Below are 26,577 nucleotides of genomic sequence, written 5' to 3'. Positions count from 1 at the left end.
AAATGTCTTGGGGTGGGTAACACTGGGTAAAAGGGAGAAAAACAAAGAGAAGCAGTGATCCAGGGAAATTGGCAGAGAGGTTTCTGGAATGAAAAGTTTCTTGGGGTTTGTGACCCTAGAAACCACATGCTTTGGGGACCTGGTGTTCAGGACAGAACTGCTGAGCCCTGAGGAATGTGTGCACACTCGCTCCAAGTGCAGCGATCTGAGAGCATCCACAAAGAATGTCTCATGTGACTGAAACCAGATCATGACCCCCAGGACGGAGATTCTTGGCACACAGTGGCTGAAGCCGGCTCCAGGCAGTGGTTTTCTTGTGTGCTTGAGTACCCGCCCGCACTAAGGGAGAGCCCGTGTTCAGATCTTCCTCCATGCCCACCGTGCACCCAGCCCTGGTTGGCAGCACATTATGGTTTAGGAGGAGAAAAGAAAAGGTATCTTCAACGATGAGCTATGAATAAATTACTGTGAATATTAGTAACATACTTGTTTTCCATTGTCAGAAGACAGAGCTGAGGAGTGGTTAAGGAGATCTGAGATATGTGCATAGGGTTTCTTTTTAAAAGGGAATTAATCACCACTGAGTCATCACAACTTTATCCTAACAATATCTTGCATTTTATGGCTTTTTTGAGTGTTTTTGTGTCTTTGATCTGCTTTTCAAGACGAAGCCAGCAGCTGCCTAGCAGGGGCCCTCTGCCTCACTGTGCTGGGTCTGCACAGTGGCACCACTGGCCATTTGATTTCAACCTAGAGACTTAGGGTTTGCTAAATACCTTCACAATTGCTCTCTCGTTATCGAAGAAGTCTGGTTAAAACATACACATTAATTTATTCCTCAATAATTTATGACTTATTCCCTGATGACATTAACTTACAAGAAGATCAGGGCCTCTCTGGATGAGAATCTTTGCCCTTCACTTGGCTCATGGCTCTCATGAAGAAGTCCCCGTCCTTCCACCTTCAGCACACCTGCTGACTGAGAGTTTGTCCTGTGAGACCTCCTCTGGCTCAACCTCACGGCTCCCACAGAGGCTTCCTGAGGCCTGATGCTCCCCATCCTGGCTTCTGGGCTGGGCCGTGGAGCATTCTCTGTCTCTTTCCTGTAAGCTGAGGAGAAATCCTAAGCAAGTCAGCCTTCACTGAGTCCTAAAGCAAAAATGTCTCACCCCTCTCCCAAGCCAAAGGCCCAGGGGCTTGTGCAGCATGGCTGATGGTCCTTGTGCCATCTTACTTTCTGGCCACTGGTGCTCTTCTGAGACAAGGCTCTGTCCCCATCTAAACCACTTCCCCTGCTAGGAGTAACGCAGTCGGGTCTAGGGTGTTCAGACCCAAGGTTCAAGCTAGGCAGTTCTTGTGTGAATGGAAGGAGGGGTGTGTTTGGGAGTCTTCAATGTACAGGGGTGACAGAAGGTGGGAGGGATGGGTCACAGGAGTGGAGCTGGGAGGGAGCTGGACAGAGGACACACTCAGATCTAAGGTGAGCTGGTGATTTCGCCAGGACTCCCAGGGAAGCAGCCCTCGGGGACCAGAGTGAGAGAGCCTGAGGCTGAGGCCATGTGGAGCTTGTGGGCCAGGGGGCTGTGGGCATGGCGGAGAACGTCCAGGGAAGCCCTTGCACAGGGGTGAGGACAGCTGCTGAGAGAAAGAGCCAGGCAGAGTCAGGCTGGGGCCTTGTTTCCCTACACCTTTGGCTCAGTTGGAAAGAAACAGTCAAAATATTAAGGGGAGCTTAGCTTCAGAAGTCCCCCCGTTGCTGTGGTAAAAACTCGGAAAGCAGGTTGAAATCCTCCAGGGTGCTTTGGAGAAAGTGTTCCTCTACCTCAGGACTGGGAAATGACCCCCGTCCTCCACAAAGACCTTAAACCCCAGGTCATAGGTGTTCGGCTTCTGTAGCCCCTAAAATAGAGCTTGACTGGAGGCCTACCAGGTCATGCCACAGCAGATGCCCGTGGGGACATTGTCCGGGCTCTCTGCCCCTGTACCTGGTCTCCACCTCATCTCAGCAGTCTTCCCAAGACAAAGCTTCCTCCTGGAGCTGGGAGGGACCATGAGATAGGAACTGGTGGGACCTGGCACGGGGCTGGAGACCCTGGACGTGAACATCCATTTCCAGACAGAAAAGCCATCCACATGAAGGGTGTGACGAGTCTTAGTAATTCTGTCCTGCTGTGGAGGAGCACCGGAGGGGCAGTGAAGCCAGATTTAAAATTAGGTAGTCAGTGTAGTTAGGTAAATCGGGTCTAATATCGAGTAAGATCTAAAATGGAGGCCATGCTGACGATGATTCCGGAAACGCAGGACAACTCATGGAATGTTAATGAAGTCCCCGAAAGGCCCTAGGCCAAAGTCCACCCCAAAGAAATGTTAATGGAGCCCAGGAAACAGCCCCCAACAGATTTGGAGATAGCCCATCCCAGAGAAGTGATAAGCCCATCCCCAAAAGTGATAATTAAGTCCTTCCTGCCCGTTTGGCCCACCTGTGTCCTAACCCTTCCCCCTTGCATTCCATCACCAAACCTATAAAAAGGGGAACATATTTGCCTGCCAATGGATTCCACCTTTTGGGTCCCCTTCTTCCTCCGGGAGAAGTCTTTTCTGCTGTCCTTTAATAAACTTCTAATTTCTACTCTGACCTTGCCTCGGCGTGTGCTTTTCTGCTGTTATTCTTCAACATCGGGGAAGCAAGGACTCGTCACCGGCCAACAGCGGTAACAGCAGGACAGTACTGAGAGGTCCTGAACATTCACCTGCCATGGCCTTCTGTTCCTTCAAGTCGAGAAGTGTGCCATCTGTCACACGCTGCACCATTGGCTATGGTGAGAGTGAAACTCAACTACTTTGCCAGCCATGGTGGTGCATACCTGTAATACCAGCAGCTCACAAGGCTGAGGCAGGAGGATTTCAAGCTTAAAGCCAGCCTCAGCAACTTAGCAAGGCCCTAAACAATTTGGTGAAAATCTGTCTCAAAATAAAAAAAAAATAAAAATAAGGCTGGGGATGTGATTCAGTGACTATGCCCCCTTGGGTTCAATTCTCAGTATCCAAAATCAATCAATTGATCAATAAAACTACTGTGTGTGTGTGTGTATGTGTGTGTGTGTTTTCAAATTACACATGCTCTTTCTTGATGAAACTTCCAATAATGAATGGTTACACCTAGGACCTTGAGATCTACTTGACCACAAATTTATAAAAATAGCACAAGGTTTTTTTCTCTTCTTAACATCTGTTCTAACGTCATTTAAAATTTCCAAGAGCTGAGAGAGGCATAGATGATTACACAGCCCTCATTTTAAAACATGGAAAAAAGAATAAGAAAATACTGTGAGAGAAGAGAGACAAAGACACGCACATACCCTGGGAGGCTTCAACACAGAACTTTGTCTCCCCACAGTTCTGGAGTGAGAGGTCCCAGGTCAAGGGCCCAGCAGGGTTGGTTTAAGTGAGGTCCCTCTTCCTGGCTTGTAAATGCCACCTTCTCACTGTGCCCTCACATGGCCTTTTCCCTGTCTGTGTACACAGGGGGATCTCTGGGTCTTTTCCTCTTCCTACAAGGACAGTGGTCCTGCTGGATTAGGGCTCCACCCTGTGACTTCATTTAACCCCTTTAAAAGCTCTGGACACATTGGAAGTCAGGGCTTCAGCGTGGGAGCTTGGGGATGTGGTCCACAACAGGAAGTGATACAGGAGGAGAGTCTAGGGTGCCCAGGGGTGAGGAAGTGAGCTTGGGGCTGTGAAAACGTGACAGTACAGCACGTCCTGGAACCACTACACTCACCAAAGACAGGAAGCAGATAGACCCAAGGGGGTCCACATGCCCTGGGAGGAGGCCTGCTCCAGGTAGGACCCCTCTGCCACCCTCAAATGCTCCCGGGAAGGTACGGCTTTCAGCTTGCATGAGCACTGGGAGCTAACGGCATACCCCTGCACCATCATGAACCAGAGGAAATGGTCCTGCAGGGGGATTATGGAGACAGACCTGGCCTTCCATTTGTCCTGGTGATCTAGAGCCTGTTGTTTGTGGGGGAGATCAGCGGCCTTGGGAAGAAGATGGTGACAGCCAGATGAGCCAGCAAAGCAGATCAGACAGGCTCTGCCCAGCCCTCCCATGCTCTAGCCTGCCCCCTCCGCCATGGGCTCCTGGCCCGCTCTTGCTAGATGGTGGGGGGACGCAGGTGCTGCTGGCACTCTCCAGGCTTTGGATTCGCTCTTGTGATTTCAGACCCACCACAGATCCTTTGTGGTTTTCAGCCTCCTGCTGGGGCATCTGCCACAGGGCCAGCCATCCACAGCCCTGAGATCAGAGAATAAATCCCCATCATGAAGTCATGGTCCCCTGGCGGCAGCTGTGAGCACTGGGAAGCTCCTCTGTGACATCCAGACCCCAGAAGGGAGCCAGGCCACTGTCAGTGTGATGGCAGGTATGTGAGCATGGGTACGACTCCTGCTGGAGGCCACTGGCAGGAGGATCTCAAAGTCGCCTTTGATCCCCTTCTTCGCCAAGGGGGCAAGTTGTCCTGGACTCTACCCACCTGGCCTGTCCACATATCAGAGGTGGTTTCTGCTCTGTCCATGACCTGCAGTATGAATGTGGTTGTATAAGGCTTTCAAAAGGCATCACCAAAATCATCCTTAAAAATTCTCCAGAACTCTGTGTGTCTGGCTTCTGACAGCAGAACTTCCTCTTCGTCAACACCACGTGAGCCTCAGTCCTGTTCTCAAGGCTGGGGTGTGACTTTAAGTGAAGAATTGACTGCATAATAGTAAGTGAGAGGGAAGCGCTAGCATCTAGCATCGTATACTCTTGGAGGAACCTGGAAGAGTGAAGTGCTTTTTATAAATAACAAATCCAACAGCCAGGGAGGTGAATTGACTTACATAAGGTCACACGGGTAGCTAATATAACATACCTGTTCACTGTACACCCCAAGGGAAGGGACCCTGCCTTATTTAGCTTGGAACTGACCACCCTGCACATGTGATTGATGGTATCACTCTTCTACAGTTTTCATTCCTTCTTGGCACAGTGCATTATATATCCCACCATGCCACCGACCACACAGGACTTGACTATGTCCTGTGTTCAGCCAGTGGGGTGTGGGTGCAAGCCACAGTGTGCCCACACTAGGCAGAGGCATTGAGAGGCAGCCTGCATTTCTAGTAATTTCTTACTGTTTTTCCTGGGTCAGTGGAACAGGAAGTCCTGGATAGGAGCCATCCTTCCACTTGGATTCAGGGCTGAAGAAAAGGCAGAGAACAGAACCAAAGTCATGTGAGTCAACATGAGACAGGAAAGAGATAACCTTCATGGCTGCATGCCATGGGATCTGGAGGTTATCATCATCACAGGGACCACGCTGACTGATAGAAGGTCTGACTACAGTGTCCCTGAGATTTTCTCCAGCTCCAAGAGACCACAGGACTCCATCCTCCTGAAGGAAGTGAAAAGCAGATATGGGGCCATGATACACTCCTTGCACCTGAGGGACAGGGACAAGAAGCCGCGGAGAGGTGCCTAGTACCAGAGTCAGAGTTGAGCCTGGGAATCTGGCCTCCCTGCCAGGGGAGACTCAGCAGACCCCAGGAGGTCCCTGCATGCCCGGCGGCAGAGGCGTGAGCACCCAGCACTTAATGAGGCTCCAGGCTGAGGTGGTGGTTTGGTTTTCCAGAAGCTGCTGCTCAGAATGACAAAGCCCAGCAGCACAGCAGGTTTGGGGTGGCTGGGGTGAGTTCTGACCTAGGAAGGCCCAGAGGGAGTGCTGGGCTGTGCTGGGGGTGCTTCCCTTTCTGAAGTCTCCCGTAGACCTTCCTCATGAGCCAAGAATTTAGGCAGGGAGATTTTGCAGAGTTGCAGGGAGACAGATGGGCAGACGGCAGACTGGGAGGCAGGGCTGCTACTGCCAGCTCTGGGGTGTCTGTCTGTGCTGCTTCCTCCTCCTCCCACAGCTTTGTTCTGCCCATGCCTGGCTCAGCAGGGAATTCCTGGGGGCTGGTTCCTGGAGCACTGGGATGGCCCCCACCCCGCCCTTGGGCTCCAGGGAGCAGCACCTGGCAAGGTTCCTGGGGGCCCAGGCAGAGAAGGACAAAGGCTGTCTGTGATTCCCTTGTGGCCTCTGAAAGCAACTGAGAAACAAGCAGAGAAAATCCCCGTGAAGAGGTGAATCCCAGGTCTCAAAGCCAGAGTCCAGTGTCAGCCCCTGCAGGTGCCTGGGCCCTGTGCCGGTCATGAAGACGCCTCTCAGCTCTCCACCAGCCTGGCCCCATGACACTTGGAGATCGGGGCAGTGCACAGCACACCAGGATTCATCAGGATCGGGTCACCAGAACCAGAGAGCCACTTCCTGGGAGCTGCAGTTTCTGGGAGTATGTGGCTGAGACTGAGGCTGAGGCTGAGGCTGAGTGCAGTGAGAAAGCAACTGGGTGAAGAACAGTGACCGTGGACCCACCTGTGCTGGGAGCTCAGGGCATTTCACACGGGGGTGTGGGTGGTGGATCATCCTGCCCTCCACTCATCCTCGGGGCGTCCATAAGTTTTGTACCTAGAACTTTTCCAGCCCAAATTGCTGAGACTACATTAGGAACAAACAAGGAGAGGAAAACAGAAAATCCTCAAGCCCGGTCACTCTGCATGAACAGAGGCTCCCTGAGGACAGATATTTCCGAGCCCTGAAGTGGGGGGCAGAGCAGGGCCCAGCATGTGGTTCCCAGGAGCTCTCCAGGTGTCTGGACACCACTGGGAGGGCTGGGTGGGTCCACCTCACTCTGGCTGGGGTGGGAGGGGCTGCGCTGGCTACCGCTGAGGGAGGGCAGCCAGCAGAGAGGCTGCCATGGGGGGCTCAGGCCTGTCCATCAGGAGGGTCCACGTGGAGGTGAGGGTACTTGCTCCTTGGTCCAACCCAGCTGTGCCCCAGCTGACTGGCAGCCGGTGAGTGATGTGGCACGCAGTGCTGTCGACTAATCCTGTGGCTGAGCACGAGTGGGGCTGCAGCAGGTGCAGGCTCTGGGTGGGCCTGGCAGGTCTGAACCAGAGCCCCTCCTCCTCCTTGTCAGGATGTGAGCTGGAGGGGCCACGCCCAGGTGAGGGGGATTCACCAGTACTGGTCAGTCCCACAGTCCCCTCAAGCCTTGGCCCTGGGCAGCCCTTGGCCCTCCCTCGACTGCCCAGCACCTTCCCCGGATGGGCACAGATGCCCGCTATGCCTTCCTCTGACTGCTTGTGATTTCTTCCATTTTAAGCACCTGATCAAAGCTTCCCCTCTCTGACCCATCATTTGCCTTCTGAACAGAAGCAAATCTCTTCCTTTGCCTGTCCCTGACCCTGTCCTCTGGGGCCTGATCAGCCTTGAACTGCATCAATATGTGGCTGTGCATTTTCTCTCTGACAGAGATAGATGGGGTCCCTGGGTAGGGACCACATCTGGGCCGCTCTTGCCCCCTCTCAGCTCCACCCAGCAGGTGTCTGATGAGGAGCTACTGAGAATAGTAAGCATGGACACTGGAAGTCCTCTCTGTGCAGAGGCCTAGAGACCCGCTGAGTGCCTTGGAGAATCAACAGGTCCCTGGTGCTGGCGTTTTGGCGGTGAAATAGGTGGCCCCTTTTCTCCTAGCACCCCTCAGAGACGTTTTTCCTGGTGTGTGATTCTAGGAAGAGCCACATTTGTTTCCTGTCCTGATTTCCTCTCTGTGAAATGGGATGAGGGCCATCTCCTCCCGTGCTCAGGCCCAGCTACAGGTGGTGTGGGCTGAGCGAATGCAGGTGTTCTGTGAACCAGGCAGGCTCTCCAGGGGCCTGGGGCCGACCCCGTGGAGCTGCTGGTCAGCAGTTGACATTCTGAGGGGCCAGGGTCGCCTCAACGACGGGGCAGCAGTGGCTTCCCGTGGGCTGGTTACATCCAACCGTGGGGACTACAATGGATGAGTTCATGTGTCAGCTTGGACAGACTCCGTGACAGACACCAGACTAGACGCTGTCAGGGTATTTTGTAGATGCGATTAGGGTAAGTCAGTAGACTTTGAGGAAAGCCTGTCTCCCTCCACTCCATGGGTGGGCCTCAGTCTCATCAGATGAGCCCTTAGACACCAGCACTGAGGTCTCACTAAGAAGGGATTCTGTCCCAAGCTGGCACCATGGGGACCCTGCCCAAGTATGCAGCCCGCTGTCTCATGGAGGCAGACCCAGGAAGGCCACATCCACTCAGCCTTAAATGTCCAGCTTTGCAGTCCTCTGTATGGTTTCAGGGTATCCAGGCTCCACAATTAGGCAAGCCAGTTCCTTAACCCATCACCCCACTTTTCTCTGTATGTCCTATTGGTTCTGCTTCTTTGGAGAATGCTGATTGGCAAGCAGGGGTCGCAGGGTCAGGACAGCTTTCCCACTGGACATGGCACCAAACCTCCATTGCCTGAGGCCACTGTCACCCCTGCAGCCTCTGCCTCACGGAAGCATCTCTCCTGGTCTAGTCCAGCCCTTTCTGAAACCCTCCAGCCCTGCTCCTCCCTCTGTGAGGCTCACTTTCCAGTATCTCCTGCCAGCCCTCCATCTGGGAAGCAAAGCTCACGGAGAGTCACAGTGCCACTCAGGGGCTTTCCGTACAATATAAAATTTATTATAAAACTTCGGCAAATATAAATATCCAGATGCCCATTCAGAACGGAGCCACACCATAGGAGGGGAGCCAGAATTAAGCACCAATGAGGATAGGGAGACGGTGGAGGCCCACGGTGCAGCCGGCCTTCCTCCTCGACCTGTTCCACAGAAACAACCAAACTCACAGAATGAATTTGAAAACCCCACGACACACAAAATCAGACCGCAAGGCTTCCGGTTATGATCACACAGACTGCTCCGCAGACATCTCTCATGGCAGGAACCCCTAATGCTGGGAGAGTCAGATCTTGCTGTAACCTGTACATCCAATCCATCATTTAAAACAGAAAAGCACTAAGAAACAGGTTCGAATAGGAAACCTCGCTGGTAAGTAACTGAGAAAGATAAAACAGTAAGTAGGAAGGTCTCTCCTCCAGCGCCTGCGTCTGAAGGGGAAGAGGCCCTTGAGCAGGGATTTCCCTCTTTGGGTTCATAAGCAATGTCCAGATCAGGGGCCTGGGAGCACCTGAGGGATGACCTAAACCCCCCTGGCCACTTGGGTAGGAGGGGGAACCTGGGCAGAGCCAGGGAGCTCCACAGCACCTGCCCCTCCAACCCTGAGTGCAGAGGGGCCTCTGAGGTGAGGCGGGAAGCTGGTATGTTAGTGCACTTTTCTTATTTCACAGCCTCTCCTTCATTTTACAAAGCACCAATCGTTTAGTGTTCAGCATGGTCAGCTCTGCCTGTCTTTGGACTGATTTAGCTGGAATGTAAATGTGGTTGAGCACTGCTTCTCCTGCTTCACAGTGTGGGCCCTCCTGCCTGATATGCCAGAGATTAGCCCACAGGGCCCCACAGGTCACCCCAACAGGAGACCGTGCACTGCATGGGCACGGGTATGCATGTGCCTCACCCTGAAACACTTGTGCATGCACTCTGGGTCAAAGGGCCTAGCACTGTGTTCCCTGTTCCAGCTGAAGCTTCCTTGGAGGCATCCCACTGTGGACGGTACAGAGACTCTGTGCTGAGACTCCTCTGCTGCTCAGTGTCTTCTCTGCGTGGGGGCCGGTCCGACTCACAGGTTGGACTTGGAGCAAGTCTTGCAACACTGCTTGCCGTAGAATTTGTGGCTGCACATCCCATGCTGAGGCACCAGGTGGCACCAGTGGAAGTAGTCTTTGCAGAAGCTGTCTAGAAACAAGCACACTCTACGTTAGCCAAGTGCACTGAGCACAGCATCGGCAGACCTCTGCTTGCCAAATAACGGCAGAATTATCATTGGAGGGCAGCTCTTCAGGTCTAACAGAAACCTGTAGAACTTCTACTTTTCCCAAGACCTGTGGGAGTTTCTGGAAAAATTTTGAGCTTCTTCTTGTGTTACATGCACCCACCCAATCACCCATCCTCCAAGATGATGGGTTCTCTAGGACTGAACACCAACTGCCTTCTTCTCTGGGTGAGCCCATTCCTTGTCCCCTGTTCCATTTGCTGTCAGAGGAACCATGGCAGATTGCCAGCTCTGCAGCTGCTTCAGGCACGGGTGGTGTTTTGAGACCATTAGAAGAAAGTGAGACCTTTGTGTAATGCAGGGTGAAAAGCTCCGTTAGTTAAATTTTTCTTCTTCAAGTATTGTAAATAGCCTTGCCAGAGTCAGGAATCATATGCCTTTTAAGGTCAGACTTACATCACAAACAGCTCTGTCTTTCTAAGGAGGCATGAAGATGGCAGAGGCCTGCTTCGTAACTATTTTATTATAAAACTGGAGGACGAAGTGACAAAAAAGAAAGGGCATAATGGACAGAAGGCCCAACTCTGGATTTCTCCAGCCATGGGCACCCCCACTTCCACAGGCCTTCCAAGGAACTACTCCTGAAACCTGACACCCCCATCCCACATGAGGGGCCCCAGTGCTCACCTTTCTTCTCTGGGATGGTGCAAAAGTGAGTGTTGCAGGCCAGGGAGGACTCAGGCTTCTGGTGTGGTGAGCAGTCAGAGGCTGGCCGGCTCCCTGCCATGCACTGCACAGAACGCCTCTGCACACCTCCCCCACAGCTGGCTGAGCACTGCGAGAGCAACACAGAATGGTAACCAGGCTGCCAGGTCCCAGCACAGGGCTGGCATCACTGTACCCACCCACCAAAGAAGGCAGCTGTTGCATGCCAGCACATCTTCAGTGAGGATGAGGGTCAATAAAAGGCATCTGAAGTGATGCTCAGCCCCAATACAGACAAACTGCCCCTGCTCACCCCCTCTCCAAGAGTGCTTCATGCTGGGCACTGGGTTGGGCTCCTGCAGGAGATTTCTGAGCCAGCTGGTGACCCTTCCAGGTGCTCAGGTGGGAGGCAGCCCTGGTATGACTGGGGTCACTCAGGCTGGGGTTTCAACAGCTACAGCCCGAGGGAACTCCTGAGATCAGGCACTCTGGGGCAGAGTAAACTTGGTAAAAATAATTATACCAAATAATAATGGATATTCATGGATTGGCATGTTATCTCCTCAAATAGGCAATAGTGAGAAAAAAGATACCCTTAGGTTCCAACCTCCAAGAAGGTTACCCATGAGTTATTCTTTGATCACAGAACAAGAGGCTCCCCTTTTTGGTTTCTAATTAAGTATCTGAGAGAATATTGCTGATGTCAGACCCAGAAGCAGGGCAAAGGCACTTTCTTACCTGTTGGTTCTCCCCTAACTCTTAGGGCCTACACCAGCCCTGGCTACTGTGGAATGCAGGGTTCCTCTTCCTTCCCCTCCCAAGCATCCCCGTTGCCCAGGTGGTCTCCCTCTATGACTGTGGTTGCTGCCCAGGTCCTCGATTAACTTCAGGTATGGACAGAGGGGAAAGGTTATCATAAGCCTGGAATGTTCTTGGGGAGCCATTGATGGTCTGATGAACGCAGGAAATGGGTGCATTTCTGGTGATATCAGTTTTGCTCTCTGTGTCCGATGTAAAAGAACCAATCCTTCAGGGAATGTCCTCACTCAGCCACCCTTCAGGTGGTCCTCACTGGGAAAGGCTTCATGAGCCAGCTCCTGGTCACTGCTCCACCCCAGGTTCACCGGCTGCAGTGCCTGGGCGGTTCTGCCAGCTGCAGGGATCACTGCTCATTGTGCCTGGGCCTTCACATCCCAGGGCTCTGGGCAGGAGCAGAGAAGGAAGGGGTGTGCCCAGTAGATGATCCTTCATCAGCTGGCTGGGTGCACACACCACAAACTGTGAACTGGACCCATCCAAGATCCACTGGGGCAAAGAAATCAGGGGGTAAGTGACTAGAGAGGCAGCGGCACCTGGACCCATTGTGATTAATCCACCTCAAAAGGCCACTACACAAGTCTAGACTAAATCACGTACGTGGCACTCCAACAAGGCTACCAGCTCAACAGTGTTAAGGGTTAATCCATGAAAGAAGACCTGCAGAAGATGGCCCAGATCAGGGTTCAAAACTCCGGGTGTGTGGTGCCAAACTAAGTGGGTGCTTAGCTTGAGGGATCAGGCTGTGCAAATCTGGGGACATTCATGACCAACACTGCTCACCCAAACCTTGAAGACCACGTCCTGGAGTCCCGCTGCAGCCTGTCACAGCAGAGGCTGTGGGGGCTCTCCATGGCTGGCACCAGCCCACAGGAGCAGCCAACCTGAGGCCCAGCTTTCTTTGCCTCTCTAGGATCTGCTGCAATCAGCACTTTCAAAGTGACCTTAAGTCCCCTGGAAGAGCAACCAGGTGATGGAGCAAGTAAAACATCTTCCTGTACCCTCGGGAAGGGAGAGGTGGGAACACTGTGACTCTAAGCTGAAGCAGTCATTCGCTTTCTGCTCTCTGGTTAAGGCAGAGCAGGCCCTGGGCCTCTGTCTGGAGCATTTCTCGGAGGCTTAGCCCCTCACTTCAACGCCAGTTTCAGCAAAAGTCACCAATAATTCAGTTTCGATATATGTCCATGGCAAATGAATAAATAATGATACGGGCAGATTCATGTCTGGTTTCTGAATTATCAGGGTCACCCACAATAGAGCCGGACGTTTCCTGTTGCTTACAACATCTTTCTGAGCATTCTGTGGAAACACAGCTCTGCCTCTGTTCTGTGTTCTGCATGTCGGGGTTGCACCGAGGGCTTTGGGGCACGGATGTGCCGTGCTGAGATGGCCATTCCCAGGGTCTCATTGGGCATATCCAACATCTGTGGGGTCCACAACATATTCCATCCTTCAGGCTGAATTTCTTTCCTAATCAGCAGCTGGGGAAGAATTCTACTCTTGCTAAGGGTATTATGCCCACCTTAGCAATCAAGAGAGCTCTCCAGAGACTTTCATCAGTCATAAAATAATTAATATCTGGTTTGATTCATTTTTGTCATTGATTCTCTTACTCAACAAATATCAATCACTCATCTCTTCTGTACCAGGTATTATTCTAGGCGGCAGAGACTCAGTGATGAACACAGCGACTGGCCCTGGCCTCAGGGTGCTTTAAAACCCAATTCTCCACATGTCTTTGGTGCAGCGGTGAACAGCTGGGACCTTGAGGTGGTGCTGACTCTTGGCATCCCCCCCTCCCCACATGGCTGGATCGGAATCTGCACCAGGCTCTGATGATTCAGACACACAGTAAGTATGAGAAGCCTTGGTCTAGAACGGTTTAAAGTTCCCCAGGGAAAACATACTTGTGGGATAAACAGCCTCTAAATTCCTCAAAATTTGCATCTCTCATGTAAACTGGAGGAACTAAGATGCAAAGCTCCAAACTCTGAAAATATTTTGAAAAGAATGTTTTGAATCAATAAAGACATTATTACACAAGGAGATGGAAGGGAAATAAGAGACTTGAAAATGTGTGTTCATTTCTCTCCAGGAAGGAAAAAAATGCAAGTTGTTTGTCAACAGCACTAACATGGTGGCTCAGACCTCAGCAGGGTGTTTAGGACTCCCATTCCAGACTGTCCGCTGAGTTGGGCAGCCTCTGGTTCCCAGGCAAACTCAGCTAAGAAGCACCTGGACCCCTTGACCACCAAGTGAACTCCAAGGGTGGAGACCTGTGGGCCAGGCAGGGACGGGAAGAGACCAGGAGGCCACGGTTAGACAAGACGGTGGGCAAGTCACTGAAACAGCACCACGGGGGAAAATAATGCTCAGTGAAAAGACAGTCTGGACCCTGGACCTGGAGGCTAAAGCTTTGGCTTCCTCCTCCGGCTTCATGAGACTCAACTGAGCCTCCTGCTGATGGCCCAGATAGGCCTCCATGCTGCTCAGTCACAGTGACCTGCTCATCCAACCCCCACCCAGGGCCAATTGTTGGCTCCTTCCCCAGACCACAGTTCTCACTTTTGAATGTGCATGGAATCACCTGGAGGACCTGATAAATAGACTGCCGGGTCCCCAACAAAAACCTGAGCTTGGGCTGGTGTGGGAGGCTTCTGGGAGCCTGTATTCTAACAATGTCACTGTGGCTACAAGTGGGGACACGCTGGGGGAGCTGCTGCCCAGGTTTTCAGTTCCATTTCTGTGCTGTTCCCTTTTATACTTTTCAGAAATGACCTCAGCTACCTCTACCTCTAACAGAAAGGGTCCACGGAGTCAAAGTGTTCAGACTGTGAATGCTGAACCAGATCACCCTTTAAAAAGATCGAGGCTCAAGATCATTGTATTGTCTTGAGCAACTAATTAAAAAAAAATAGTAGAAGACAGAATGAATAAATGAATAAATAAATAAATAAATAAATAAAAAGATCGAGGCTTTTTCCAAAGTGTGGCCTTTGCAAACGCCATCATCCCTTATTCTCAATGGGCTGCTTCTCACTCCGTCCAGTTGTAGCCTTGGAGAAGACCCTTGGCCCCTTATTCTAAATGAATCCTTCTATGCATAAAACTCCCCCCCAACACAGTACAGCCCCAAGTCCCAGCAGCTCTGCAGGATCAGTGTGGACATTCTTTAAGGTCCACTTCTCCTACTGGTATGGAGGCTCCCCAACAGGACTGGGCTGTTGATGGGTGAGCGCACCCTGGCCTGGTTGTGAGACGTGGTGGTGGGGTGAGGATACAGAGCAGGACCACCCTGCACTCCAGTGGGTTCTGCTAGGGATGGGCAGCATCTCACAGTGCTGGCACCTTCCTGCACCCAGAGAACCTCTCCTTGCCTCCCTTCCTGTTGTTCTCAACCCTGCCCAGCCTGAAGCCATTGCAGTGAGCCCAAGACTCCCAATTGCCAAGACTCTGTCCAGCTGGAAAGATGGACAGAGATGTGGAAGAGTCACTGCAGTATCCAGGGGGACAGTCCTTCCCAGGCACCAGCAGTGAGCGTCTTCTGGCAGTTCCAGTATGGAGTCAGCTGCCTTGGGATGACATTTATTCCTCGGCTGGGAGACCACCTTGCTGGTTATCAGAAAGACCACCTTGCTGTTATCAGAAAAATGCTGCAGATCCAGATTGGGTCTCATGTCCCCACCCACTCCAGTGGGTCTAACATAAGACAGGTCCTGAGAACACATTATTCAAAATGGTGAAGAGCCCGATTCTCTTCTTTCTGAGAGTCTAAGACCCCGGAGTCTCCCGTGTCACTAGTGATCTGATGTCTGATTTTAGAGAGACCAGCGGCTCACTTTAGGAAACAACACAATGAGGTGAATGGGAAAGATGGTTACTCTCAGTCATTAGTAAAATAAATCAAAGAAAAGCAAATAATAATGTTTGCTTCTAGCACTTTTGTTGTTTTTAAATGAGAGAAGTACTTCTTTTCTAGGCCATTGAGCTTTGTGGAAAAATGCCAGTGGAACATGGTGACTGCCAGTCTCCAAGTGGCGCCTGATGTTCTGACTGCCCTACCTTGTCACTCATAGGACACATTGAGATCATGGGGCTTCTCGCATGGGATACTTGTCCCCCAAGCACAGGGGACAGTGAATACCTAAGTACTTGCCCACTTCCGAGGGCCACAGGTTTCTGGCTTTCATCTCCCGCCTGTCGTGTCTCCACTGAGAGGTCCCCATTAAACTCTCCTTTGATGTGCCGTTTTCTGCTGGGCCTCCATGCATTCTCTGCCTTCAACTCTAGAGGTTCTTTGCACTGTAACTTGTCCCTCTGTTCCAGAGCCAAAATGCCAACTCGACTGAGAATGGAACCACGCAGGTCTCAGTGGCCTGACCCAGGGCAGCTTCTGGTGGCTTATGCTGCAAACCTGAGTTGAGGAGCTTTGGGCTGTAGCTGTGGTGCCAATTCAGTCCGTCACAAGCCCAGCTCCCTTGAACTCGGGAGGTGTACCACGGCCCGTCAGTGGTGGTGAGCTGTCCTCGCCCGGTCCTGGCCACATGGCAGCTGTGAGGACGAGGTGCGGGTGCCCTTGTTAGAGGTCGGCATTTGGCACTGCATCAGAGCCACAGTTACCAGGGTGAAAACCCAGCGCTCCGTCTGTGACATGGCTGCTCACTCCTCACAGTGCGGCGTGCTCCTCCGTCAGTCTGTGCACAGTCCTGGTAAAGGGCTCCCAGAGAGAGAGCTGGGGCCCCCACACACTCAGCAGGGCCACATTCATCTCTGTCATGTGGAGCGAGACACAGTCCAACAGGTGATCCCGCTTAAGCCGTTCCCAGACCAAACAGTGTGGGAACCACCTGACTAAGCCCACATGACTAAAATGATCTGGCCAGTGCTTCACCACGCCCACCGTAAAATGTGGGGATAAGCAACGCCATTAGATCTGCAGAAGCCCCACCGAGCAAACCAGGAACAAGGACCTTCAATTGCTACAAGAATAAGCCTGTCTGGTGGCAGAGCTCAGTGGTCACCGGCCATTCACTACACTGGCAACGTCCCAGTTTGAGGGCACAGCCATGGGTACAAGTGCTCACGGCAAGCGTAGCCCCTCGAGTTATCACCTTTCCCAAAACAGCTGCAGTCTCCTAACAGTGGATGAGTCACAGTGGATGGAGACTTTAGTCTGCTGGTGGTAAAAAATCATATATTAGACGACCAGATGGGATTCTTCAGACTTGCAAAAACGATTGAAGATGTCCTTTTGGTTTTAGGTTTGGGTTTGAGTTAAATATTAGTAAACCTTGTTTTACTCTTTCTAAATGTGCTGGCCGGCTCCGTGCTGAGCAGTCGGGGTTAACAGCTGGGGTTGGGGGCGGGACTCACCTTAGGATCCTCAGTGTCCTTCCCTGGTGAGGACCAGACCTGGGCTCGTCATACCTGCATACCCACAGCATCAGTGGGGTGAAGTATGGCATCGTGTGGGGGGGATTTTAAACTGCTATTATTCTAATGAGCTTTTATCTAATTCTGAAAATCATTCCGTGATGGACTTAGTTGGTTCTGTTAAGATGTCTGTTTTCTTTGGGCTTCAGTAAAATAAAAACAAAGGTGTGTGTGTGTGTGTGTGTGTGTGTGGTTTTTGTTTTAGGTACTGGGGATTGAAGTCAAGGGCTTTTAACTACAGTCACACCCCAGCCCTTTTTATATTTTAGAGACAGGGTCTCACTAAATTGCTGAGGTTGGCCTTGAACACACCATGGTTAGGATAAAGTCAACCTAAGGAGAGAACCAGGTTGGGGAGAGCTGGTCACTGCCAGGGAACCAGACCCTAGGCTGGCTAAGCATGTGAGACACAGTGGGTTGCTCAGCTCCAGGCTCTGTCCATTCTTGGACCTCACCCCTGGCCACCTCCTCAGTGAGCCCCTGACTCCATGGACACATATTTCCTTCCCAGGACGGGTTGTGTAGGCAAGTACCACCTGGCCTGTGGAATGGGCTCCAGTGGCCTTGCCCAGTGGGTCCCATCACAATTCTTCAATCCTTCAAACATACTCAGATCAAATTGGTCACTGGAGTCTATGGGCCTGGCGACATGGCGCCTGGCGGGATGTGAACTGCGGGCAACTGTTGATGAGTCACTGGCTGCACTCGGTTTGCTTTCTCCAGGAGCTCCCCTCACGCACCTGACATGCACATGTGCAGGGACAGCCTGGACCTCCCGACCCCAGCAGCCTGCTCTCCAGCTCAATCCTGGGAATCTGGGGGGACACACCGGCAGGCAAGCTGGCATTGTCTTTGGCTATCAGGGATGATGAGCTACGAGTGGGTCCCTTGGCAGAGCCTGCCACGCTGGCAGACAATGAAAATGAACCTCAAGACAAGGGCACCCCCTCCCCTGCGAGGAGTGGGCTCTCCAACAAGGCCTGAAGCAGCTGCCCCAGTGCACTCATTGGACTCGTTTCCCTGCAAATCCACCCACTCATCAAGCATTCCCTGAGCGTGGGCTGGGTGCAGTGCTAAGCACAATACAGCACGTGCACAGCATGTACATACATGGATATGTGCACATGTGGTGTTCATACGTGTGCAAGTGCAGTACATAGAACATGTGTGTAAAACACCTAGCAGATGCTTCCACCTGTGACCTGTGGCTAAACATCGTCCCCATGGTGATCTGCAGGGATCTCCCCTGTCTGGGCCTGCGGCAGCTGCACGAGGCTCCAGGTGGGAGGGGCGGGTACCTGGGATGCTCCAGACAGCAGTCTGTACTGTGTCCACACTTCCTTTATCAGGCCTGGGGGGCTGGGTGTGTGTGCACGCTTCCTCAAGGGGGCCGCACCCTCCCTGGGTGCCCTCCCTTACTGACGCTGGGAGCCCAGAGTAACACTCGCTGTGATGCAGGCTCCTGGGACAGGCTGGCACAAGGAGAGTGAGTGGACAAAGCGGGAGAGGGATGCTTGGTCACTGTCCCAGCAGGTCCCCTTTGTGGGCAGTGGCAGGAGTTAGACCAGGGGAAGACCATTCTCTGGCACCAGGCACTGGAAAGACCATTTGGGAAATGTCTTGGAGAGAGACCCGAACCCTGGAAGGTGCTTCTGAAAGTGACGTGGCACAGATACCAGCCCGTGTTCCCTGGGATTGGGTGCTGGAATCCACAAAGGCACCAGCTGGGGCTGCAGGAAAGCCCTGGGTGGGGCGGCCTGATGCCCCTGTGCATCTGATAAACTTGGGACTTTACCTCGGGTATGTTGGAGCAATGTACCTGACAAGCTTTGGGACACTGGCCAGGGACGGAGGTGTTTCTGTATGACAGGAGCCCATGGCTCACTCTGCTGCCAGCCGACCAGACAGTCACAAAAGGAAAATGTCCCTGAGCTGGACAGATGCGAGGCTAGACTGCTGGCCGGTGGAGCCGGGGTTGCATGCAGGACCCCGGCACCCATGGTCTGCGTCCTCCTGGCCTGTGGCAGGAATCCCAGCAGGTGGGAGAGGAGCTAAGCGTGGTTCCAGACAAGAGGGAATCCAGAAACTAAGGGCCTGGGAAGCAGGACCCCAGACCCAGAGAGAGCCAAGGCTGCTGGGAACCCAAGCAGGAAACAGGATGAGGGATGGGGTAGGACACAGTCTCGGCTGAGTTCTTCCTTAGAGTGGAGGACGTGTGGGAAGAGGAGGAGCATGGCATGAGAGAAACCCCGAGGGAAAACAGTGGGCACTCAGCAGAGGCCAGCCAGCTCCCAGCGCCCAGGCAGGCCACTGCATTCCCAGGGTGTCAATGGCCTCTCTACTTTTCATAGCCTCATGGTTAAACTACAAACTGACAGCTGGTGACTTACTCCAGATCTCACATTTCTTCCCATTCACACCCCTCTCTGAGAAATCCTGCCCAGATATGACCAAAACCATTATATTTCTTTACACTTAATGGGACAGAAACTCAGAACAATACACGCAGGGCCTGTAGGGCTGAGTGACATTTGGAGTCCATCCTCAGAACGAAACGCCCAGGAAAGGGGCCACCTGCACATGCTGGAGAGAAAGGTCATGGGGTGGCCAGGTGGGCTCGGGCAACACACCTCTGCAGAGAGCCCCCCACACCTCCCACAGGCCACCAGACCCTGGGGCCGGGAGCTGTGCCACTCCCCCAACAGGATGCTCAGAGCCTCTTACCTGGGACCAGGGAGAGGCCACCCAGCCGCCCCGTGGGGGCCCTGCGGCAGCCTGTAGGGGGTGCGCAGGGCACGGGAACAGTGCACAGGGACGTGCCAGCTCCAGGTCGGGCTTTGGCACGTGCAAGCACTTCCTGGAGGCCAGCTCCCGGTACTTCCCCGAGACGTACTTCTCAGCACATTTTAGGAATCGTTTCTGGGTCCCCCTCTCACACGTCGCAGAGCACTGAAAGAGGAGGCAAAAGACGGCTTTTTTTTTTCTCTTTTCACAATCAGCGGTTGTAATGTCTTCTCATGATATTAGCTTGAAAATTTATATGAATATAGACATTCAGTGGCAGTTATTGGGCCTTGGCATTCTGAAAGGCATGATGGATCCATCACTTTCACAAGGAGGATCTTGAGGTCACAGTGGTATCTGATCATAAGCAGGGGCAGGACAGTCAAGAACTACTATAGGAATAATTCTGAAGCTACTGTTTCACTGAAAGGTTAGAATATTGGGCTCTCACTGATTAAGAACTAGAGAGATTTTATACACAAAGAACATGAGATAAACGACACAGACCCACGGATTGATTCAGCCACCCAACTTCAGGCATGTTGTGGGTCCCTAAAGCAGAGACAGGTAGAAGCAGCCAAGGGCTCACAGATCTTCCCCAGAAAACGGGGTGCTGCCCGTGAAGACTGCAGCATGAACTGAGAGAGCAAGCACATCTCTGCTCCCTCCAAGGTATTCACTAAGCCTGGGCTGTCCCTGCCACCAGCAGCCTGAGGGCGCAGAGAGACCCTGGGCAAACAGCACATTGGGCAGAAGTCTGCAGCCGCCCGTCAGGCAAGAACAAGGCATGCTGCTTTCCCTCAGCCAGGCCCAGGGGCTCTAAGAGGAAGCCTGGTCCCCAGTGTTGGTGACTTGGGCTGGGGGACAGTGGGTGAAGCTGAGAAGCCCAAGGACCGCCAGGCTGAACTGCCATCAGGTGGCCTAAGCAGAGGGGACCAGGTGGCAACACCTGCCCAGCTCTGAGCTCACATCCCCAACCTTCACCTCGCAGGTGTGTCTTCTGTGTGTCCCGATGTCACAACAGAGATTGCACTGAAATCATCATCTAGGTTGTTTAGTGGACCATGCCTCAGAGAGAAGCTCTGGTGTGTGTGTGTGTGTGTGTGTGAGTGTGTGAGTGTGTGTATGTGTGTGTGCAGGCACATATTCCATTTCTGGCCAAGGGTTTTCTGCCTAGACACAGCCCACAGCCTGCACAGCCCAAGCTGCTCACTCCACCATTAAGCTCCAAGGGCATGCACAGCTGACATATCTTTTCTCATGACGTAGGATTCTGTCCGGAGACACTTGCTCCTGTGCCTGGGTGAAAGAGAGCCAGGAGCTTCTCATTAGAAATGACCAGCTTGCTCCAGTGAGCGAGCATGACCTTTCTAGTTTCTAGCGGCAAACAGCAGGATTAAAGACCCTGCTCGGCGCTTTCCATTCTGAACAAGGCATTTCTGAACTAGCATGGGGAAATGAGACACCTGACCCCTGTCCGACCCCGAGGAGTGTGGGACAGGGACGGCTAGGAGCTTGTTGCCTGTCTGTATGGACGTGCAGAGCTGCAGCCCGGGAGATGGAGACCCCTCGACACTCATGCGGATGGGTGCTCATTTGGTGGGCTGCTGCTGCCATTCTGTGGGTTGTAAGGTATTTGAGGTCCTTTAGCCTCACTTCGCCAAAGCAAGTCAAGAAGGCTTCCACACTCCAAAGCCATGCTTTCGCTGTGGTCCCATTGTGATGGTCTCTAGGGTGGCCCCTGAAGGGGGCAGCACAGGATGGGAATTCCAGGGCGCTCAACACAGAGACGTCCCCTGGGAATATATAGGCCGCCTACATATCGGGAAATGAGACTTCTTTATCCTAATAATCCAGCTTCTTACTGCTCTGCCCTGGGGGAGCATCTCCTAGAAATGGTTGCAACTGTTCTGGAGTTAGGGGATGCTCTGGGACCCCCTATCACCACGAGGAGGGTCCCCTGTACTCACGCTCGTGCCCTGTTCTCACACTCCTGTGCTGGATGCTGACCGAGTGGGCCGGCATGGACGTTCCTGGGGGTGATGCTCAAGGACATGACTTAAGGAGTAGACCTGAGCCCAGGGAGGGCCTTGAAGAGGGGCTGGGAGATTCGGGACTTGGGCAGTGCAAGAAGCCAGGTGAAGGAAGGGGAGCAGGAAGCAGGGAAGCAGGAGAGGAGGGCGGCCCAGGAGGTGACTGGCGAGGCTGTTCCTGAGGACTGGGAGGCCTACCTTGGACCAGGCGGACACCAGCCACTGCAGCTTCTTGTGCTTGTGGCAGCGCTTCAGCAGGCAGGGCTCGTGAGTCCTGGGCTTGGGCTCCGCGGTGCAGGTGGCGTCGGGCAGCAGCTGTGCTCTGGCTGAGGGGTTGGTGCTCTTGCAGGCCACGGCCCTCTTCCTCCACCCCTTTCCGCAGGTTTGGGAGCACTGCGCACAAGAGCCGACGGTCAGCCCCCGGCAAAGGAGGCAAAGGAAACAGACAGTGCTGGGGCCCCAGGCTGCAGGCCCTGCGTTCCATGGGGAGGGCCATCCACTGCCCCCTGGCTACCCCACCCAGTTACCTCTGCCCAGGGCCCGGCGCTCCATGCGGGTGGGCAGCTCTGAGAGTTGCAGGCCTGCTGGCTGGAGGGCACAGGCTGTGGACACAGGCTGGCCGGGACAGTCTCCGTCTTGTAGTTCGCCCGCTGTGTGCACCGCACAGGCCGGCTCTGAGTGCCCCCGCCACACGTCCTGCTGCAGGTGCTCCAGTTCCCCACGGACCAGCTGGGGGGTTGGCAGAGAGAACCACAGTGAGGGCACAGATGTGTCCTGGCCCCAGGAGTGGAGGTCGGGTCTCTAATGGCACAGTGTGGCTGGCACGGCTTCCGAGGTGCGGTCTGCACCTGCGTATGCTTTTCAACTACAGTTTTCACAGAGGAACCATTTCTGCCCCCAAATCTGTCCTGATCCCACTTGTTCCTCCCATCTTACTGAGGGATCTGCCATTCTCTCCCCTTCCCTGGCTTTTGGGCTTCCTGGACTTGGAAATAACCCAGCTTAGAGCGGTGTGTCTGTTCTCTTTTATTAAACAGAAAGCTCCAAACATATTCAAAATAAAGAACCTTCACATTCCCTCCACTCAACTCCAACAAGTGTCAGGGTATGTCCTTATGCATGAGGCAACTTAAAGCAAATTACAGAGATGAAAGATGGAATGGATTGCCAAATCCTGGAAGCCTACAGGACCCCAAACATCCAAAACTGTAATAGGCCAACTCCAAGACATATAATTATGAAGATAGCCAACATACAGAACAAGGAGAGAATATTAAAAGCTACGAGGGAAAGGAGGCAGATTACATTCAGGGGTAAACCAATTAGGTTAACGGCTGATTTTTCATCACAGACTTTGAAAGCGAGAAGATCCCGGAACAATGTATTTCAAACGCTGAAAAATAATGGATTCCAACCAAGAATACTGTATCCAGCAAAATTAAGCTTCAGATTTGACAATGAAATCAAAATCTTTCATGATAAACAAAAGCTAAAAGATTTTGCAGCCAGAAAAACAGCACTGCAAAGCATTTTGGGCAAAATTCTACAAGAAGAGGAATGGAAAAACAGTGCCCAAAACCAATAGCGGGAGGTATCTCAGTAAAGGGGGAGGAAAACAACCAAAAAGTAAAAACTAGCCAAACTAAAATAAATAAATAAATAAACATGACTGGAAGTACAAATCATATTTCAATTGTAACCTTAAATGTTAATGGACTAAACTCACCAATCAAGAGACACAGGCTGGTAACCTGGATCAAAAAAACAAATCCAACAATATGCTGCCTTCAGGAGACTCATATGATAGGAAAAGACNAAACAACAGCAGATGGGGTAGAGAGGGAAGACGAGAGGGAAGGGGAGGGGGGATAGTAGGGGATAGGAAAGGTAGCAGAGTACAACAGTCATTAATATGGTATTATGTAAAAATGTGGATGTGTAACCGATGTGATTCTGCAACTTGTATCTGGGGTAAAAAATGGGAGTTCATAACCCACTTGAATCAAATGTATGGAAGATGATATGTCATGAGCTTTGTAATATTTTGAACAACCAATTAAAAAATAAATAAATAAATAAATTTAAAAAAAAAGCAAATTACAGATGGAAATATTTCAGTGTCTCTGAAAGATAAAAGTTCTTTGTTGTTTAACATAATTACCATATCATGATGACTCCTAAAACATCAAGTATACTTTTTTTTAACATTACTAAATATTCAGCATCTGAATTCCCAATAGTGTTATAAACTTTCTGCTTATTAAAGCAAAATCCAAATAAAGCCTGTACTTTGCAATTGATTTGTGTGTCTTTCTTGTCTTCTGTCTCTAGGTTCTTCCTTAATCCTGTTTACTTTTGTCTTTGATTTATCTGTGACAGAGCTGGGTTGCCTGCCTTACTGATTCTCCCTCTGCTGTTCTGCTGATGAGGGATGTTGTGAGTTATGTCTCTGTGTCCCCCAGTCCTCTACCCTTCCTGTCCGTGGTTGGATCTAGAGGCTTTGATTAATTCAGGTCCAACTTGATTTCACATGACTGTTTCACAAGGGCTAATGTACTTTTCCAACAGCAGGTTCAGAATGTCTGATCATTTTCTTTTAATGTTGATGCTATATAATGTGTTTTTTCCCCTCAAAGTCACAATATTATTTTTCTTCTCTGGTTATAAAAGTATTCCTCACAGACAGCTGTGTAGACAGGTGATGGGATGTGGGTCTGTGTCAGTCCAGTGGTGCCCACATTGGGTCTCGGTCAGTCTGAGCATGTCCACAGACTTCGCTGGCTTTGCACAAGCCCACCTGCAGCAAGGCTTTGTGTGCACACGGGAGGGGGCCATGCAGAGGAGGGGAGGTCAGGAGGTCAAACATGGCCTGAATGAAGGTCAAACATGGCCACTGGGCTGAGGAGCCAAAGCAGCACCAGTGAGCCTGGTGAGGAGCACACGAGGTACCAGACACACCTGCAGCAACCATGTGAGATGCGCCAGCAGCTGGAGCCTGGAACCTGCGTGATTCAGAGAGTGAGGAGGGAGAAGATGAGCCTGCCCTCATACCTCCTGGCAGACTGCCGCTATCCCCGCACCCTGGCTTCTTGTGCTTTTGGTGTGTATGTGTGTAAATGCATCTTCAATGTGGCTGAGGCAGATAGTATATGCAACTTTTTATTCAGCATTTTAAAATTGCAATACTTAAAGCAACCACTTTCCCACACAGCAAAGCCTTTGTAAATATATCTCCAGTGTCTCTAATACTTCAAAACATGGACCAAGCACGAACCCAAGGACATGAGGACCTAACGGCAAAGGACCGCTCTCGAGCTTCAGGAGAAATCGTCAGGACTTCTGAGCAAACTGGCCAGGGCCTTTCCTCAAGTTCACAAGGAGGCCGTTACCCAGGTGATTTTAAAGCCCAGATCTGGGTTCTTTTGAAAGTCCCGAGAGTGGCTCGGGGGGCAGGGGGTGGAACCTCGAAGGAGAGGGGAAGGGACGCACTTCCTGGGTGAGAAGCGGGAGCCATCCCACCCAGAGCCCTTGGCGGCCCCCTCAGGAGGCTCCACGTGGAGCCAGCAGGGCCTCGGTAATTTTATTTGCTTTCATTTGGAGAAACCTGAACTGATCCAGGCTGGGTATTTTTCCTGAGAAGATTCCATTATGGTTTTAAGAAAATGGTGAAAAGACTGTAGCAAAAAATTTTACACACATAAAAAGAAAACAGGCAAGGGTGGTGGACCCCTCCCACACCAAGAGTGGGAGCGCTTTGAGTCTTCAGTGTCCACAAGATGGGAGCTTTTGTTACCTGTGAAGCCAGCTCAACGTCCCGTCCTCCTGGAGGAAGGCTGCTCTGGGCCGCCAGGCGGTGCTGACTCTGCCCTTGGAACCTCTTGGTGGCCCCTCCGCCACGTCTGTGTGCTCTCTTGTTCCTTCTCACATTTTCTCTCAGTTCTGCAGCCTTATAAATTATACTTGGTGTCCACACTGGGGCTGTGAAGGACGTCCTGGCTGCTCCTGGACTTTCCAACCACCCCACCGTCTGCTGTCCCCTCGTCGAAGACGTTCTCACTGGGTTCATCCAGCCTTGCCCTTCTCTCCTAGGTCATTAAGAAATCCTCCCGAACAAAGATCGTTCTGACTGCATCTGAAGTGCCAAGGTCTGCTCTGCTTCACAAACAGGACTCTGGGGAAATGTCTTTGTTTGAGCTCATGAAAAGGTCGGAATCCCACCAGCTTCTGGGCTGGCACCCGGGGGTCTTGCAGCTGGGCGGGCTGTTCTGTAGCTCACCAGGGGCCACAGCTGCTTTATCTCAGTTTTCCGAAGTCCACCAACTGGAAGGAAGTCAGAGGCTGGGATTCCTCAAACCAGCTGAGAGTACTAGACAGGACACGGGAGGACTTGGTCACCCGTCTGTCGGGGACTAGAAGGAAATTCTCCTTCAAAGATTAGCCTGACAGTCCCCTGGGAGACATCCTGCCTGGGAGGCATCCTGCAGCTACCTATCTCCCTGGAACACCCTGCGGTTATCAGGATCATCAGACATCTTGCACCTGGCAGTTTTACCACCCACATCCAGCAATTGTTGATTAGAGAGCGTCCCCATCCCCAGCATATAAATACCCCTGGGTGAACAATAAAAGTTTGCAGCTTGATCAGAATTTTTGTCTTGCTGTCACCTTTCGTGTCTCTTGTCCCTTCATTCCTCCCCATCTAGGTTCGCTGCCCACGTTGATGTGTCCTGCCGGACGGGACACCCGTCCACCATGGGAACCTGCCACTACTGAGGGGCCCACTGGCAGGGCTCTCAGTGCTCCAGGACCAGAGGCAGGAGTGGCTGCCATCACTGCCGAGCTCAGGTGGGATTCCTGGCACCACGTGCTCCAGGTCGTTGCTAGCACTGGGGACGGGGATGTCCACCAAAGGCCCACGTGTCAAAATCCTGGTTCCCCGGCGACAGCCCTTAAGCAGGGAGCCTCCTGGGAAGTGTCAGGTGACAAGG

General features: G+C 52.2%; 1 protein-coding gene across 2 annotated transcripts in view; it reads right to left on the bottom strand.

Annotated features, from left to right (window-relative positions):
• Positions 1 to 8,587: 8,587 nt before the first annotated feature.
• Positions 8,588 to 26,577, bottom strand: part of Adamts16 (ADAM metallopeptidase with thrombospondin type 1 motif 16) — a 125,115-nt gene continuing 107,125 nt past the window's right edge. For both annotated transcript variants that reach the window (XM_048813971.1, XM_015490389.2), the window contains exons 19-23: positions 22,117 to 22,318; positions 21,788 to 21,982; positions 19,497 to 19,721; positions 10,506 to 10,653; positions 8,588 to 9,781 (exon numbers count right to left, since the gene is read on the bottom strand). In XM_048813971.1, coding sequence (XP_048669928.1) covers positions 9,666 to 9,781; positions 10,506 to 10,653; positions 19,497 to 19,721; positions 21,788 to 21,982; positions 22,117 to 22,318 — 886 coding nt within the window. In that variant the 3' untranslated portion in view covers positions 8,588 to 9,665. The remainder of the gene's footprint in view (positions 9,782 to 10,505; positions 10,654 to 19,496; positions 19,722 to 21,787; positions 21,983 to 22,116; positions 22,319 to 26,577) is intronic.

This window comes from Marmota marmota, unplaced genomic scaffold (genome assembly GCF_001458135.2).
Source record: "Marmota marmota marmota unplaced genomic scaffold, marMar, whole genome shotgun sequence".
Lineage (NCBI taxonomy): Eukaryota > Metazoa > Chordata > Mammalia > Rodentia > Sciuridae > Marmota > Marmota marmota.
The sequence above is the reverse complement of the archived record's forward strand: the minus strand, read 5'-3'. Positions and strand labels throughout refer to the sequence as shown.